Genomic DNA, 19,734 nt, shown 5'->3' with positions numbered 1-19,734 from the left:
ACCCTCCTCCTTGTCACAATGTTTTTATCATTTTTCACATTATAGTCAACCAGAATATGTTTTTGTCAACTAAAATTAATTATATGCCATTTGAGTAAAATTGACTTATTGAAAATGACATGAAATATTGACTACATTTAAAGGATATTTTCTGCAAAATACATAAATTATGACTTAAATAAAAAACTGTGTGTGAAAAGTTACACTGCAGACAGAAGGTTAGCCTACCTGGCTAACTTCAACATTGTGGCGGCACGTTTTGCCCGAGCAAGCAACTCTCGCGTATTCTTCTGAAACTATAAAAAGCAATCGTAATGAAAAAATATATATAACTGCGGTAAATAGAGAAAGTGTTGAATAGTGGGTAAAACACAATTGCACCACTACGTTCTAAACAGAGACTTTTAAGGTATGAGGCCAAGATATTTGTAGGAGCTTTCTAGGAAGACGTTTTGAAATATACACACTTGAGGTTCTTTAGCTACTGCTTACAATGAGTGTTTGTTTGCATTAGATGATTTACTTGTGTGGTTTGTTTAGGTAACCTCGACAGGCATGAAGAATTGGAGAAGCAAGTGGCCTCATTTCTGGGTGTGGAGTCAGCCATGGCTTTCGGTATGGGCTTTGCAACCAACTCCATGAACATTCCTGCATTAGTTGGCAAGGTTTGTACGCACAGTTTCATTTCCTCACTATCTCCCTCATTCTCTGCTTATCTATCCGTTTTTCTGGGTGTGATAAACCTCCAAGGCAACTCCTAAAAATTGTGAAAGTTTCAGCCAAGGCGGATCCTTCCTTGACCTGTCAGTGCATGTTTAAATTATACATAAGCCTCGCAGTGTGTGAATTTTTTCATTGTTTGTTTTAAGCACATTAGGTGTTTATGTCATGTTCTTTCACTAATGTAGATAGAGGAGGGCACTATAATTGTACAGAAAAATCCCCAGATCCAACTCAGACAGTTTGCTTACACAATGGAGTACTCTTGGTATGTCACGAAATTGTCACAGGAAACATGTGCTCGGCTACAAGCACACCATTTCACAACCTCACTTCCTGTTGCAGAGAGTTTGGTCTAGTGATTTAACGCTCAAACAACAGTCTGACTTTCTCAATTTATGTGATTAAAACTGATTTTAAAGGATGCATATTATTGAGAAAACCAAGCTTTAAATAATGTTTCCTGAGCGCTGCCATGTTGAGATCATATGACCAGCAGAATATTACTTGCTTTATCTAGATAATTACCTGCAACTGGACGCTTTCAGTCACAGAACAATGTAATCATGGACAACACTGTATCCAAGCCGTGAGGTGTCAACACAAGATAAACAAAATTATTATAGAGTGCACCTTTTAAACAACCTCAACTGACTTATGATAATTATAGATAAAAATCTGGAAATTTTAACTAATGGAAATTAGATAAGCTATCATTCACATTTTCCATTCACATAAAAAGCATCTGACGGCATATATTTTTAGGTTAGCTTTTGATTAGTATATTTTGAGTCTCTTTTGTTATTGTATACATTTTTTTTTTAATCTTTTTCTTTTCTTTTGAAATTAATTTTATGTTTTTGGTCCTTTTTTTTTCTTTAATATTATTTTTTTTTATTGTATTTTTTTAAATATATATATATATATATATATATATATATATATATATATATATAGATTTTTATGCTTTTTATTTTATTTATTTAAAATAAAATGTTTTTTTTTTTTTTACTATAACCTGTGAAGCACATTGAGCAGCACTATGCATGAAAGGGTTACAATTGTATTTAAATATGCATAACATTAAAAAATAAAATATATCTTAATATATTATTAAAATAAAATACAAAACATTTGACATCCTTGAAAAGGCATGTATTTTTAGGTTAGCTTTGATTAAGTCTTTTTTGTTATTATATTCATTTGTTATTGAATTCATTTTTTTCATCTTTTTCTTTACTTTTGAAATTAATTTTATGTTTTTGGTCATTTTTTTTTTCTTTAAGATTTTTGTTTTTTGATTTTCTGCTTCTTTTTTTCTTCTTTATTTAAACTACTACATTGAGCTGCACTATGCATGAAAGGTTTAACATTTTATTTAAAATAAATAAAATAAATCTTATATATTATTAAAATAAAATACAAGAAATTTGACATCCTTGAAAAGGGTTTTAACAAAGTTAGTTCAGTACAATTTATTTATTTATTTTATGAATCTTAAGTGACTTATTTAGATTTTTAGTTGTTGTTTTCCTATTATTTTTCTAACCTGATTTTGCCATAAAAATAGCCAAATGAAATGATTAATAATGTATTATTAACATTCTTGCATAAGCTCTGGGTGGTATACTATAGAACAGTGCAGTTGCATAGTTCCTCAAGGGGCGATCAATAAACTATAGCATTGTGCTCTCATGGAAGATCCCCCTCAGGTTTCTCAAAGGGGACTGTCCTCTTAATAAGTGTACTGTAAGTCACTTTGGGGAAAAAACATCCTATAAGGGATGCAAACTACTCACCTTTCAGCTAAAGTCACCTTTTCTGAAGCTAATTTGCCCAAATTTACTTATTAAAATAATCTGAAAGGGTAACTTTAAGCATAAACACTTGAAAAAAGCTTTAAATACAACAAACAAATTAACTGAAAAAATACATCTAGAACTCCTGCTTTAACTTTCTCAACTTTTTCGCCTCTCATGAGTTTGCATTCCTGCATAAAACTGTTTACTTGTCTATAGTGTCCTTCTGTTCTGGTGCTAATATCAGAGTGACCTGACTATTTTTCTGACTGACTGCTGTTTTTGCTATTTGCAGGGATGTCTGATTCTCAGTGATGAGTTGAACCACGCCTCACTGGTTCTGGGTGCCCGGCTGTCCGGCTCTACCATCCGGGTCTTTAAACACAACAGTGAGTTTTGCACACATAGACACATCTCTTATCTTCCCATACCCACCTGTCTCAACACTCTCACTGATTATCTTTCACAGCTGTTGACAGTAGAAGGTAAAGCCTGAACTCAGCACCAATGGTACAGCTCCAATGCACACATTCACAAAACATCATCCATGACTTTGTAACTGCTGTAGTGGAACATTAACAGACCTATGCCCGTGTTAAAATATTGAATTTGTGGCCTCCAACAGTGTGACCTGGCCTGCAGATTGTTTTGTGAGATTACTTATTTGTAGTCTGGATTATTGTGTCATATGGACTGGTTTCTGAATGCCATTTTGGTTAATGTCCAGTCCAATACCATGAATGCAAATGTAATCATTGGAAAGGTCAGCTCTTCATCGCTTTCCAGCAACACTATTCAGATTTTCTCCTCTAAATTGGCAATTTGCGCAGGTAATGCCGGTCATTACTAAATTAGCTTCTGAATTGATAAGGTATCTTGAGGTGAATATGTATTTTATTTCCCTTGAAACCCTCCAGTCAGGTTGTAGAGGACTTTTGTATGCCTTGGGAAACTTCACATGCACTGATTACTTATTACTCAAGTTGGCTCGTTTACCTTACCTTTTTTAATAAATGTATCTGCTGTGATGCAAGGACACAAACAGCATTTTACAATGTCGTGTCCCCCAAAAAACAAACAAAGTGAATATGAGGGCTGTGAACGAAAGCCAATTTACCAGTAGCTTATTACATGCAATTTCATGCTGTTAATTTTTGTAATGCATACAGACCTCACAAATTTAGAGTTGTCATGTCTTGAGCTTCATACACATTGGAGTCAGATGTTGTTATAGTAGCCATGTGTGTTCTTAATGCACACAAAAAAACAACAACTTTTGGACACGTTTTTTGTGGACACATACCACAGTATTAGAAGTACCTTTACTACAATGTAAATGCCATGTTATATTAATGCAATACTCCTTCAGTAGTATGTTATATATAAAAGTACCTTGATATTAACATCTGAAACCATCACAGTACTTTGATACCCCCATAATACATTTTTAAGGGTGTATATATATATATATATATATATATATATATATATGCTAATCCATAAACCATCCAGTGAAAGCACTAATACATTTATCACTAGCCTATATCAGTGTATATTACTGATTGTTACCTGCTGTTTGACAAAATAATGGATTGTATATATAAAAATCATTTATAATTGTATTATTGATTTTTTTTTCATGCAGATTGACTGTTATGGTTTGTTTATTTTACATGTTGTTTAAATCAATTTTTATTTGCCTCCCACCAGATATGCAGAGCTTGGAGAAGTTGCTTAGAGATGCTATAGTTCATGGCCAACCCAGAATACATCGACCTTGGAAGAAAATCCTCATTCTTGTTGAAGGCATCTTCAGGTGATTAAACACTCTTGACTTCTCATTCATGCAAACATGCATACTGTACTACTCTTGTGGTTGTCTCAGCTTTGGAACATTTTATCACTTGTACGTTGCTGTGTATTTGACAGAACTTGTCCTGTTTAAACAGCCAAGGAATTGCCATTCTGTGCATATATTAATGTACTCCTTTGGTTCAATATTTCCTCAGTATGGAGGGCTCCATCGTGCGACTGCCAGAAGTTATAGCCCTAAAAAAGAAGTACAAGGCCTATCTGTACCTGGATGAGGCTCACAGTATCGGTGCATTAGGGCCCAGTGGTAGAGGGGTGGTGGAGTATTTTGGACTGGATCCCAAGGATGTCGACATCATGATGGGCACTTTCACAAAGAGCTTCGGAGCTGCTGGTGGTTACATAGGAGGCAGAAAGGTACAATACAGTGTTCGGCACCATTTAATGATGTTAAAATACAGATTTGTAATTGCATGAAATTCCTGACCAATAGCAGAAGTGCAACAAATTAGAGCTTGTTATACCTGTTTAATTTAACACTCATATACTGTATTTATTTACTGTATATATTACATAGCTAATAGTTCAAATGATAAAGGTTTAGCATATAAAGATTTTGATTATGGTCATTTGTAAACCATCTTAGCACAAACATTTTTAAACAGTTGATCTTTTAGCTGTTTAAAGGAGTGTTCCGTGTTCTATACAAGTTAAGCTCAATTGACAGCATTTGTGGCTTAATTTTGATGATTACGACACAAAAACACTTATAAATAACAATGGATGTAAATGGGGCCAGTCCATTAACAGTTAAAAAAAAAACAAAAAAAAAAAACAAATTCCAAAAGTATTGCACTGTAAACTTTATATGTGTTAACATGATTTTAGTGTATTAAAATCAGGGATTTTTCAGCATTATTGCATTTACCAAATTATAGGGTTTCCCGGCGATGCGTTTTCATGACAACGAAGTTGTAACCTTACACAGATAAGGTTAGTAAGCGGTTTTATCACACTAAAATCCTGTTAACATGCAAAGGGTTTACATCTTGTGGCTATACTTGTAAATCTGTATGTATTTTAATGTTAATGGACTTATCCCTTTCACTGCCTTACTGTAACAGCTATTTTTCTTCTTTTTTTAATTTTTATTAAATAAACGAAGGATAAGTCAATTATTTTAGTGGTAATTCAACATTATGCCACAAATGCTGCCGATTGAGCTTAACATTCTTTAATTTATATAAAATCCCACAAAATATTTAAGAATAGTTGAGGCATAACATGGCTATTAACTTTTTCTAGAGTTTAGGTTAAAATGAATGTATAATGGAAAATACATATTTTAGGTATTGGAACTGGTCACTTTCTTTTAGTTTTTCACTATTTGTAAACTTTTTTTTTGCCATCACTAGTTTAATTTAAATGGTCAAATTTTAATATGGTCATAAAAGCTCAATTTGTAATAATTCTAACAGAATGAATGCTGTTTTAGATGTATAGTACAGAATTTCACACCACAGGACATGGCAACTTTTCAAAAGTATTTCATGCCAACTACCCAAATACAGATTTTCCTTATGGTCATTTACTGTTTAAACCATCTTATTCAATCATCCATTGTTCCTATACCAAGTTTAACTGATTTAGACATCATGTGTCCTGCTGTTTATTCTATAGGATTTGATAGACTACCTGCGAACTCACTCTCACAGTGCAATTTATGCCACCTCCATGTCGCCTCCTGTCGTGGAGCAAATCATCGCTTCTATGAAGTGCATTACGGGACAGGATGGAACGACAATAGGTGAGATTTTTGCTTTATGCTTGGGGCCTGGGGCATCACAATATGACAATAATAAGAAAAATAAAAAATGTCAACTGCACATGTGTGCTGAGTGTGCCACAAGGTGGCAGGATTGGCCCAAAAAATTGATCACTGCCTTGCAAGAACACACCATGGAGGGTCTTCACCATTTTGAGCCATTTACATTTGCATTTATTTTCCTCTCCGATGCTTTCTTACCAAAGTGCCATACTAGAATTTCTATGTAGCATGTTGCATTGTTGCAACAGTGCATAGCATGTGGCAAAGAGATACAAATCAATTACAAACATGCCAGACATTTCCGACTAGAATGATGTGTCACCATGAAAGTGCATGCCATCTGTTCTGCTCACGAGATCCAGGTATCTATCAGAACTCTGTGTGCAAAATCAGCACAGCCTTCAATCAACGTTTGCCGTCTTTTGTCTGGCAATCAGTCGTACAGTAAACAGTCTGTGTGTTCAAAGCCTTGTCCTCCTCTTTTTGTAATTTCCTGTTCTCTGTACGGCTGTACATCTGCGCCATCATTAGTAGAGAAGTGCTCCTTTACTTTGTCAGCAACATCGTTCTTGTCTTTGCTTTATTGACTGTTTTATTTCACTGCGAAAATATAATCTGCAAGTTTGTTTGCTTGGTGTGCTCTGGATAAACTTGGCCCAGAAATTGCAATAAGTGTTTCTCAATGATCACTTTGAAGTGAGACGAGGGAAAAAAGATCTGTCAGTGTGAGATTTTTCTTCATATGATTTCCCATCGTTCATGAAATGAGACTGATTAGTTCTACAGCTGTACACAAACTCTGTCCAGGTAAAATATTTAGCTCAAAGTTTAAACCTCAGAAAATGTGTTAACAATTACCCACGTAGCGAGTGTGATCTGGCCCTTTGGTTTAGACCCTCCAAACTGCCTCGTTCCCCCCCTGCCACTCAATCAAGGTTGGCAGCTACAACAAACAGGCTCTCCTGGTTCGTCGGCCCAGGTGAAGTGCTCAAAATGACTAATATGAGTATATAACTTTTCTTGGCTAAAGACTATTTTCATCAGAACACATGCAGGCCCCCACAAAGATGCATTGTTCTCATCAACCTCGGACAGGTTTTAAGTCTCTTTTTGTCTCCCTGTTGCTTTTCTCCCTCACCTGCTGATGGACAGATTTCCTGCATCCAATATGCCTACTTCTTTCTACACAATATGCAAAAAGCAGTATGACAAATACATTGGATTTAGGAATACTTCATATTCATGAAAGTTTCTGTGAGATTCTGAGGTGCAAATGTGCAAGAAATCTATTCATAATCAGTATATTTGTCTTGTGTTCCAGTTAAAATATCTAAACACTCTAAAAACAGGAGTTTGACCTACTTGCTCTTATGATAAAGAGCATATTCAAGGTATTTTTAGATAATGGGTTGTTCATGTTAAAAAGTTTTAGCAAATGGGTAGTTGATGCATTACGTGTTCATGGATGTTGTTTATTATATAAGGTAATGCATATACTTATATAAGGGAAAGTGTATATTTGAGGTTGTGTAACTGTAAAATTATAGTATTATGAATATAGTAAATTAGTTATAAAATAATATATAAATAGTACAAATATCTAAACATCCTTAAAACAGGATACATTTACTTGAGAAGCATAAATGTGTCAGATAAGACTTGTTTTCAGAAAATATAAGTTGAATTAAATACATTTTTGCAAGTAGTTTTTTTACTTGTTTTGAGCAAAAATCGCATTAAATTTTGTAAGGTTTACACAACGGTAAGAAAAACCAATCAGCCAATGCGGTAAGAAAAATAAGCTTCAATATTTCCATGAAAACAACTCCTAAAAATCTTGAAATGTTTCTTTTTAAGTAAACGATATCTTGTTTCAAGAATGTTTAGAAAATTATACTGAAAAACAAGGCAAAATCACTGATGTAGAATTATTTTATTTTTTAGCAGCATACACAACCACTGTACACTTCGCTATTGCATGCTACAGAAACTAAGAAGCCGTCAGATTGAAAAAACGTCATACTGTGAGTCGGCCCTTTTAAGTTGTAGTGCTATACTTCTCAAGAAAGTCATTACTTGGGGATACATTGTACAAATTGCTGTCTTGTTGAACAATATACAGGTCAAAGGTCAATACCAACATGGCGGATATCAAATGGTAGAGAATGTATTTATACTACACACCTGCGTACCTAAAGAACGAAAATCATTAATGGTAGAGAAGTTCGTTCTTCATCGAATTCATCTAGTACAAACTATGAAAGTACGGGAATTCGAGCACAGCCACTGTTCTTCCTTTCTGGACTCTTGACCTGATAGATAGTCCAGCTTTCTCCAGTGTTTGGATATGCTCTCCAGTATTAATAAGGTGTTTCAGCACACCTTCAAGTATGTGTCATAAGGCAGCATTATATATTGTTCCTCTTATAAACACATTGAAAGGCCCTTCTTTGATTACATCTACTGATATGAGCCCAAGGTGAGAAGATATGAGCCCCTTAGTTTGATTTACTTAGTGCTAGTGGAAACTTCCAGACTAATTTACCCTTTGTTATTTTAGATCTATGTGTGTTTGAACAATTATTTTGCTTGGAACCGAAAAGCAATCATTCTTATTACGTGCTTTAAGTGCTCATACTTCTATTTAGTACATTCAGGATCTGTCCAAAACTACAAAGAATAACTGTGTAAGAGTTATTTGAATGGAATAGGAACTATTAGGTGCACGCAGTAATAACAGGTTATAGATTAACTGATGACATTTATTGTTGATTAACTGATATTGGTGCATCCAAGAGTGAGCGCAAAGGAGGACGTGAACAATCAGAGTTTTTGTGTGTGTTTGATGGTGGGGGGGGGTGGTGTTATTGCACAAAAAAAACTAATCAAGCAAAGGTCAACAGGGACACATCCTGGGTATCCTCGTGGGAACTGAAACCTCTTCTGCCCTCTTCTTTTGGTTCTTTCATTCTCCTTTCTGTGGTCCACCACAACCACACCGCAACTCTTCAACTTAAGTCAGTGTAAGTCATGTTTGATTTCAAGCCTGCAACACTTTATTGATTTGACATGTGACTTCAGCGTGAACAAACTGCCTCCAGCATTGATACACTGCCAGTGATTCAGGCTGTTTAATTTTATATTCTTTCACAGCTTGTCATCTCATTTCAATTGTGTTAAATCAAAGTGTTCGATCAGGTTTGATCATAAGGAATGTCTGTAGGGTTGGAGATCTCAGGAGGCCTTATTTTCTAGCTTTAAAGCTGGAATGTTTAAATACTTCATCATATTCCAGCTTAAGTAAACCATTCTTTGTTTGATTCGCCTTTAAAATGTAAACTTTGTGGCTCAGCGGCACTATCAAAACATGTTCTGTCTTTTTGAGAATTCTGACCAGCTTGACACAGCAACATTGGCTCAAACAGTGATGCAAGTTTGGGGCACAATTATCTATTTGCCGACTAACGGAAGATGGGGATAGTGTTTGGGAAACCTGTTTGAAAACAATTATTATTTTTGCAATTCCATTTGGTGATGCTAGTGATGCAGAAATGACACACTTAAGCTTTAAATTAAGTTAAACTGCTTCAATAGTTCTTGAAAGCTTTGAAGACAATTTTACTCCTACTGCAAATGTGCTCCGACAATGCTAAGTGTGCTGTTGAGTGCAAAGTACCAACTGTAACTTTGGTGCCAAGTTTGTTTTGGATGCCAGATTTGGAACTTCTCTGTACTTGGGTAATATTTAGTCAGTTTGGCCATTGTGTGATGCTGTCATTAGAGTTGGTGCTCATTCGACATGAGCTAATCTCTTAACCAGCCAAAATCAGCTGACATATTAATTTAACTAGTGATCCATTTGTATTTGACTTCTAGTTCATGCAATGACGTTTGCACCTGACTGGTCTAGATTTTACAGTGCTTTATCATACTGAATGTAGATGCAGAATACAGACTTTCACAGTCTAGTGGTTTAACTAATGTGTCCTTAGCCCAAAGGGGGAAAAAGTTCTCCTTCAATTGAATTTGGCTTTCAAACAGTCCAAAAACTTTTGGCATCCCAGGCACAAACATGCTGATAAGAAATATTCCTGCCTTTTTTTCGTTCTCTGGGCCAAATAAGCTCTAACGTGAGAGCTTTCAAAAGACTTTAAGGTTTGCCTCATAAATCACAGCACTTGGCTAGGTTGGCATTTTTATCTTGCCGTGGTGTGTGGTGGTGGATTGTTCTAGTAAGAGCATACCTAATCTCATTGTTAAGCCTGATTGGTTCTTTGTACACACAGGCGGACTTGACAAACATTGGGCATTCATCTTTGTCTCAAGGTGTTGACTTGCTCTGTGAGAGAGGGCAGATACACGTGTTTTAGGTGTCAGAATGTTTTTACCCACAACACCCTGTAGAGCTGGGAAATGGATTGTTATCCCAGAAGTTCTGAAGAGCTTCCGTTTCTTTGACACTTCTTTTGCACAAGATACATTGTTGTGTAAGCTTTTCAGACCTACCTCAACAGACCTGTCCTGTATAGCATCAATTGAGGACTTAGAGGCCTTATACACTGAATGTGCATTTGCACCAAAAAAAAGCTAGATGCAGCTCCACAAATATAACAGTCTCGAGACACATTTTTAAAAGTTGAAGGTATTTTTTAACCTGAGCTTATGCGCGAGATACTGGAAAAATGGCGAGATGCGGCAGAACGTCCATCCAGCGCATGTTTACATAGGAAAAACAACTGCAAAACATTGCGGAAGGACACAAATATGGCCTCGGTGTGAACGGCCCCTTAGGCCGAAATGACACTGTCAACCAATTTCTATTATTTAATCATTTATTTTTGAAGATACCTGGCCCTGTTAACATCTTGTTGCATGTGTTTAAACAGCAAAAATGCATATATGATCAGGTTTAAATTTGGTCCAATTTCATATGAGGTATGTGGTTCTAAACCCTATACACATCTGATATCTGGACATTTGACCCAAACTGAAAACTTATATTCGATTAAGATTAATAAATACATGGGAATTCCTATGTCAATCATGAAATCCTCTTGATTGCATCCTTGTGACGTTGATTGATATTTTTATCAATGTCCATTTTAAACCCCTACTTTGGACTACCACTAAAAAGTAGTAACTACACTAAATTGTTCTTACAGTAAGCCTAGTGTGTCTTGACGCATTATTTATGTAAACAGGCGGAACAAAATCGGAAATGTGTCAAAAGATTGGATCTGTGCATTAAGCCTTGCAGTGTAAATGCAGCCGTGTAGGTTATTTTAGTAGTTTGTATTTCAGTGCACTTCCTTTAGACACATAGCCACGAATGGTCTAAACTCGTTAATCTCACATGTGTGGAATATGTATCAGACGTCCATGGATTGCTGTGAAATACATCAACCTGCATAATCCTGTGAGTTCGCTTTCATCCGTTCACACTGCTGGCTTGGAGATGACGCCAACATCATGATCGTGGACAGCTGCTAGTGTACCCCATGGTCACCATCGTGGCCCCTGAATCATAGAGGTGACTGGACGCACCACAAATTTGAGCCTGGAAGGGAGCTCTTGTGCTTCATGTTACCCTTCTCTGAAGATGTCCTCACGAGGGAGCGAGGTAGCTTTCGGCATGTCCACCGCCTTTTCTCCACATGGGTGCTTTTACTTATCTCCTCCCTTAAGATGAAAAGGAAGTGTGAAGGAACTGCTGTTTCAAAAAAAGGAAGCAGTCCCCACATCTGGAAGCTCTTTTGGTCCCTCTCTCTGCTTCTCTTGCTCCAGATCCTCCAGCTCTGGGGTCTGGAAGAAGTTAGCGGGGGTGTGTGATATGAAACTAGCTGTTGAAAAGGTACCCCAGAAAGAATTACTTTGGAGAACTGTGCTCTACCTCACTGAATTCCCCCTCCCCCAACACCCTACGGCCCTCATTCCCTATCTGAGTGGCCCAACGTTGGGCAGCTTGAACTTCCTTCAACCTTTTGCTTTCAGATGCTCATTTTTATAAAGTTGTTCACCTGAGCTTTTTGTGCAGCTGATCAAGGATCTTTGGGTAAGTACTGCCATTAATTAGGAACTCTACAGGTTCCTCAATTGTCAGGACTGTCAACCTTAATAGCCACTGTTTAACCGTGTCATCCTGATTGCGAATTGGAACATAAGGTCTTTAATCTTGGTAGATTCATTCTCATCAGCTTCCGAAGAGTGATTCCGATTTTCTTTGGCACCAGTGTGAATATATTACGGATGCTTTCCAGTTGGTTCATGGTGAAATTGAGATTGAAGAGCACCCTTGGACCCCAATGGGCAACTGTTGTAGCTGTAGTCTACCATACTGCCACAATAACTACGCCAACAGTGTAACTGAGAAAAATGGCTTCAACTATTCAAGCTGTTTTTTGTCCAGTCATATTTGGATTATAAAATAGTTTCACTCTGAGACCCGCTTTGTTGTTTAGTTAGGTGAAGAAACCACCAGGATCCTGAAGAGAAGGAGATGGACTTCCAGTGTGTTAAACGTTACACATTAGCCAGGCTTAATTTTCTTACCACAAAGCGGGTGACTGGGTCATGACTTGTGGAACCTGCTTTATCTGTCAGTGGCCAATTTACATTTGGGGATTGTGGAAGGAGTCTGGTTTCACAGCGAGTCAAGTCCCCTTTCAAAAGGGCTCATCAGATACAACCCACTCATATGTCTGCCACAATAACCCTGTCACATTATAGGCCAGGCCAAATTTTTCTCCTGCAGCTCTTTTTCAGTGATTATTGCTTTCTTTATGGCCCGTTTCACAAAACCACCGAAAAGCGGAACCTTAATTTAGGTTGAATGTTTTGCAAGGCCAGACAGAATGTATTGCCATAATAACAAAGCCACTTGTTGGGACAGTTCACTTGGATATTCGATTTACAGACCTTGTGGTTGTGTCACACTGAAGGCACGGCAAGCATGACGATTGCTTAAATTTTTGGCGTCTGGATGGCACCAGGGTGAGACATTGTCAGAGAGCAGGAAATTCCTCTGTTCAAGCTTCTAGCATGCATGGAATGTTTGACAAAGCAGAACCAAGGCTTTTAAGAAACGTAAGACCTTTTTTTTGTGGACCACACTGTGTGGAAGTCTAAGTTTTTTTCAAGAGCTCCATTGACATGGATTGCTAAGCAGTCCTCCCCCTGGGAACATACATCCAACTGCAAATGGGAGCTATTGAGAAATAAGACACTAATTTTTCTGTTTTTGTCAGGATTATTAGAACCATTCTGTAAGATTGTTTGCAGAATAATGGTCATTACTGTTATCTCCTTCCTCAACCATTCGCGCAATGACTCAATGGGCTTCTGTAACCAGCAGCGCCAGGGTTTTGTTTAGCCAGCTGATTAAAGTCTTTCTGGTTTAGACATCAGGGCTTTGATGGAACTAAAGTGTGATAAAAGCCACTTTGGAAACATAGAAAGTAAACATCTGATGATACTTTCTGTGTACAAAGGGCATGTGCCTCTATGATATCACAGGGGAAATTTAAAATGCGGTGTAAAATCAGCAGGTATTAAATATTTCTCCTTTAACAGTTTCAGATCTACAGATCCCAGAGGTTCAAGTTCAAGGTTCTTTTTTTTTATTCTAAGGATAATGTTTATAGCTCAGGTGTTCGGCTTTCCTAGTATCTAAAGTAATGAGTTCTGTGGTTTGGTAAATTTTAATTGTCTGATCGCATGAAAGGCTGTGGAAAAAGACGAGGAGTGCCAAATGACAGCTTCAGTTTTTTTAATGTATTGTGGTTTGTTTCTTGGTTGCAGGCCGTTCACGTATCCAGTCATTGGCTGAAAACACAGTATATTTCCGCAGGAGACTACGGGAGATGGGATTCATCATCTATGGCAACAATGACTCACCTGTGGTACCCATGATGCTCTATATGCCTGCCAAAATCGGGTTAGTCTTTTCCTCCATTCTCTCTCCGTATACTCCTACATACTATTAAAAGTGTTCTTGAAAAGTCATAACTTGTTTAACAGGGTTTTGAATTTATGAATATCCAACTATTGCCAAATGTACAGTGGGGTTCAAAAGTCCACATTGGAAAGCTGGGATTGAAAATCTAATTTAAACCTATAAATAAATAGTAAAAAAAAAAAAATAAAAAAGATGGCAAAAGATGGATGTTTCCTTTTGACACACTTAAGCAGAATATATACAATAACCATCTTATGACAAAAAAAATGGTGAAACATACTTATAAGGAAACAGCCCTGGAAAAAAAGCATATGTGCATATGGCCCAGACTACACCACTGATTCTGAAATTAAACAAACATCCCACTCAAATTGTTATGCTGATAATATAATTTCTAAAATAGAAAAAAGTTGTAGAATTGTCACAAGTGGTACCCCACTGTATATGTATTAGACTCATAAATACTGTAGAGAAATTGTGTTTAAAACAGGAACATTAGGGAAAGGGTAGTTTGGAAAGAACTTCTTAAATGTTTTGTTGAAAATTAATGTGGCTGTGTGTGCTTCCAGGGCATTTGGTCGGGAGATGTTGAAGAGAAACATTGGGGTAGTGGTGGTGGGCTTTCCAGCCACACCGATCATAGAGTCCAGAGCCCGCTTCTGTATCTCTGCGGCCCACTCCAAGGAAATGCTAGACAGGGTAACCACTCGTTTTCTCTCCACAGCAAATATATCTACTAATTTATATCACTTCAAAGCAGTATTGTACCCTTTACTGGGCCTTGTTTCTCATGCCATAAATTTGAGTGTTTACAATGGAATATGTTGACCTAATGGAAAAAGCTATGAGCTTTGATGACACACTGATGTTTAAGTCAGACTTTAAAGATAAAGTGTGTGATTTCTGGACCTTTAGTGACGCCGAATGAAATTGTAAAAATAACTGTTTTCAAACAGATTCCTTTTTTCTTCCGTTGGTTGTACAAACAGATAGTCCCTCCCCAAACTCACACCATTGGTTGAACCAATAACCACGTTTACACGCACTTAAGAAAACAGTTTATTCCAGGGTTTTTGCCGAAAATGGCATTCTGAAACGTCATGTAAACAAGAGTGCTGGTTTCTTTACGCCGTTTAAGGGATTATGATAAAGCTGTTTAACACATCCAGGTTTCTTCTGGAGAACGCGGCTTTATGTGTGGTCATGTAAACACATAAGCGCCGTTGTAACAGGTTTTTGAGGAGTGCGCATGTGCGTGGAACAGATCGATTAACAAACTTCATAGGATGCAGCCCAACAACATGTCAACAAAATATTTTTGTGAGTACAGTGGGGAAAGTATATACACTCTAAAATATACCCATTTATACAAACCAATGTAAAATATCGATGGTCCATCGCGTTCGCATATATGCATTCTTACATTGAGGGAATCCCAGAGTTTTACGTGAAAGGGAAACCGCTACTATTGCAGAGCAATTCTGCAGCTGGATGCTCTAGAGAGTTAAGAAAACAAACGCTGCAGTACGCTGCTTATACAGTGAATGTAAACCGGAACACCGCTTTCTCGCAGTAACCCGCTGGTGTCGCAATTTTCCACGCACATATCGTGATTTATAAAAAATAAACTTGCCGTAAATATGTGCGCACCGTCTGGACACTCTTGACTGTGAGTACGCACTCTTTTACTGGTGTGTGTGTGTGTGTGTGTGTGTTGTGTGTGTGTGTGTGTGTGTGTGTGTGTGTGTGTGTGTGTGTGTGTGTGAATTGGCGACTCCAGCTGGACAAATAATGAACTGAACAGACTGATTATAAACTCTAATTCACATTTAGAATAAAAAAGTATGTAGTTAAGCACTTGAAACAGAAGTAATCGTTATCAAGCCAATAGTCGCCTATATTATTTTTATGTAACTAATTGAAAAGGTATTCAAATATAAGCTGTAAAAGGGAAATATTGGTTTGGGATGCGCTGCGTTTGGAGAACTTTCCTGTGTCATCATAGAGAAGGAACATACAGTAACTAAAAATGACAGCAAAGATTTCTTAGTCTGAGATATTTTCTGTTCTATTGCAATCATGTACTGAGATAAGTACAGCATTTGAATAAAGATTATATGTAATGCAATGCACACTTGACTCTGACTGACGTGAAATGGCTCGATAAAACAGACAGTAGCTATAAGACAGGCACTGCTGGCCACATTCAGTAGTCGAACAGATCATTGGAGAGACATGTCTCATCAGAAACAGTATTGTACAGCTGCAAACAGGTACAGCAATGCACATAAAATGCACATCAAATGTGCTGCCTGCTCCACTTCATCCTGACCCTCATCGCAATGAAAGCCCTGTTCTAGTCTAATAAAAACATTATGAAAAATACATTTGCCGTTCAGCTGTTTTTTGAATGTAAAATACCAGTCAAATATAAAATCTTAGAAATCCGATGAAATCAGACAATGCTGCACAAAGAATTTTAATAATGTTCGTTTTGTTTCCAGTACTAAATATTTAACTTCTCAGTAAAAACACCCTTAAAACGATTTAAAAGGTTTTCTGAGAAGCAAAATTGCTTAGGTTAGATTTATGTCTGCAAAGATAAAAACATGTTGCCAAGGGATATTCAAGATATATTCTTTGAAAACAAGTTCATATCTTAATAAATAATGTTTCTTCATGGTGCAGCATCTAACTTTTGGACACATGTGACATTTACAGTCTTATCTCTTATAATACAGTTTCTCGTACCGTTAAATGCAGTAATCACGTGTCTGGATGGTGAAATGCATATGGTAATTGTATGCAGATGAGGATATGCATAGTAAAAAAAAGGCGCTGTACGCTCCATATATGGTTATTTTGGGGAGGAGACGGGGTGGAGAATGAATCACGTGCATGTACGCACAATCTTCCGCTAGCTGGGATTTATTAAGGGAACTATGCGCAGGTTCTGGCGTACATACGGTTTTATAAATCTGAATTTTTTTGTGCGTACGCAAAATCGGCCTTTTGTGCGTACGCACACTTTAAGGATGAAATCTACGCAAAGTTTTATACACGAGGCCCTGGTCTATAAAAACAAGCTCAAAATAAGTGATAATAAGCAATTAATTTGTTTACCCAGTGTGGGGAAAGTATCAGCATAGAAATCATAACAAGCAAAGTATACTCTAGCCTATATAAAATAACATCTTTTCAATAAATGTGTTCTTAAAATTTATATATCACCATTTATTTTTTATTTTTTTATTTATTTTTATATATATTCCAAAAATACGTCTGCCCATCTAAAATCAATTAATAGCCAAAATCTCTTTCTTCTGCTTGGGCGTGTGTGCATGCATGCAGGAGAGAGATATTTTGTATGTTTATCTTATATAGGCCGAATAATTTTTATTGTATTTTGTTTTATTACAGATCTGCACATGCTTATCATGTTCAACTAAGCGAGAAGCCTCATTTTTTTGCAACAAGATGTGGTGTAATTCTGAAAATGTACTGTAATAAACCATTTAGACTTTGGATACATGTAAAAAATTATTGGAATGAAATTAACCGGTTATTAACTGGTTACCAACATTTATAAATAACATTTTCACAGTTGAAACAATTGAAAGGGACTTTGTTCCCATTTTCGGTTACGTTCAGCAAATAATTTTGTTTGTTTTTCGGTTTTCATTTTCATTCCTTGAAACGTTTTCAGTCCCTGCTTTTAAAAACATGGCACAATAGAAGAAGTCTGCATAAAATGTTCTGTCTACTCTTTAAATTTCTTTTTTACGATAAGTTCAAACCCCTACATCAATCTTTTGAAATTCAGTATCTCAAACTTGATACACCCTCTTTGTTTGAAAGTAATCATTGAGTAAAGAATTCCAGGCTCCTCCTCAAACTGTCCTGCACTATAAATTAATGCTAGTCTCGTCTGAGGCCGCCGTTGATGGGTTTACATAAGCAGTGCCTGCCACAGGGGTCTGCACTGGCAAGAGATCAAAGAGCATCTTAATCTGCCTCCCCAAGGACACTTTGATTTAACTGTGGTGAAAAGCACACCGGCCGTCAGCCCCCTCCCCGTGCTTAAGAAAACACTACACACTTTGATGTGACCAGTTATCACGTCAACACATTTTTCAGTGTCCTTTTGACAAGTTTTACTGCATTTCTTCCATAACTGAATGACTCGAAATTGTACGAAGTTCATAACGAAAGTTTTAGATGTGTAAAGTACTGTAACTGTGTATATAGTCATATTTTCTGATATGATTTTTTAAAAAGATGAGCACTTTGGGATGGGAATTTTGGTTGTACATCTTGTTCTACCAAGGCCAGAAACATACAAAGTATGCGTATGCAGATAAGAGTTCTTTGCCAACGCATTGCCAACGTACGGCCAGTTGAACGTGCGTAATTCCTTTACTATAGCGATAACAATCCTCAGTACTCAAAGGGGGGCGATATAGTTACCTTCAAAAGTCTGTGCCATTAAACTGCATTTGTTATTATTCAGGTAAGTTGGTTTGTAAGAGAAAACTCACCGTAGAAGCAGAAAATTCACACTAATGTCCACTTTGCCGTCACTTGCAGCAGCGTTGAGAATGCATAATTGCGTTGTGTAATGCATTGCATTCTGATACATTTTGGAATGTAACAACGCATAAAAGCGAGCTTGTGTAGGGTATGTTTCGACCTTAAGTACTCGACAGATAGATAAATGGACTATGGAGTACACATCTGTGCTATTTTTTATTTTTTTATTGTTTGTCTGTTTACATTTTACATTTATACATTTATACATTTATACATTTACGCTTTTATCCAAAGCGACTTACAGTGCACTTATTACAGGGACAATCACCCCAGAGCAACCTGGAGCAAGTACCTTGCTCAAGGTGGTGGCTTTGGGGATTGAACCGGCAACCTTCTGCTCACCAGTTCTGTGCTTTAGCCCACTACACCACCACTCCACTGTTTACTAATCAGTGTCTTTGGCTGTTGCATTGCATGCTCTGTTTTTAAGGCGTATAGTGATAATCGTAATATGAGATGTATCATAATCGTTTATCTTTTAAAAACATCTCGGGACCACTGCTGGAGAAAATGAATGGGATTTTTTTTTTCCTGTACCATACTGTTGCGCCCGATTGCTATTTGGCGAATCTCTCTAACCGATCACAAAAGTAACAATGAGTGTTTTTACATGCACAGTCTTACAATGATTAAGCTTAATAAGCCGACAACGTGTGAGGTCCTGTAAACGCCTTAAAAGGTTTTCCTTTATTGGGACGCCTAGATTCTTTCCCATTTAATGTTGCATGTTAACGTCTTTACTTGCGTTCTTACTGGCAAGTGTTGTGCGTATGCCTTTTTAAGCTTTGACGTGATTTCAAGTCTAATATAATTGCAGGTTTCTTACGTTCCCTGATTTTTTTGAATAAGATGGTTTGTGATAGTTAGAGAAATGTTGCATCAAAATTGTGTCTAACTATTGTGTTTTCATGTTTGATCATTGCTGTCACTTCCAAGGACTTAGGTGCTCATGCCCATCCCTATTTTCCTATTTTGCCATCAAATTGATAGATTTGTCTACCATTGTCACTAGCCAAAAATGATGTCAATTT

General features: G+C 36.9%; 1 protein-coding gene across 2 annotated transcripts in view; it reads left to right on the top strand.

Annotated features, from left to right (window-relative positions):
- sptlc2a (serine palmitoyltransferase, long chain base subunit 2a) overlaps positions 1–19,734 on the top strand; it is a 29,816-nt gene that overhangs the window by 7,097 nt on the left and 2,985 nt on the right. For both annotated transcript variants that reach the window (XM_051722527.1, XM_051722526.1), the window contains 7 exons: positions 541–665; positions 2,815–2,908; positions 4,230–4,335; positions 4,529–4,748; positions 6,012–6,138; positions 13,957–14,092; positions 14,683–14,812. In XM_051722527.1, the coding sequence (XP_051578487.1) occupies positions 541–665; positions 2,815–2,908; positions 4,230–4,335; positions 4,529–4,748; positions 6,012–6,138; positions 13,957–14,092; positions 14,683–14,812 (938 nt within the window). The remainder of the gene's footprint in view (positions 1–540; positions 666–2,814; positions 2,909–4,229; positions 4,336–4,528; positions 4,749–6,011; positions 6,139–13,956; positions 14,093–14,682; positions 14,813–19,734) is intronic.

This window comes from Myxocyprinus asiaticus, chromosome 17, assembly GCF_019703515.2.
Source record: "Myxocyprinus asiaticus isolate MX2 ecotype Aquarium Trade chromosome 17, UBuf_Myxa_2, whole genome shotgun sequence".
Lineage (NCBI taxonomy): Eukaryota > Metazoa > Chordata > Actinopteri > Cypriniformes > Catostomidae > Myxocyprinus > Myxocyprinus asiaticus.
This window is presented reverse-complemented; position numbering and strand designations above follow the sequence as displayed.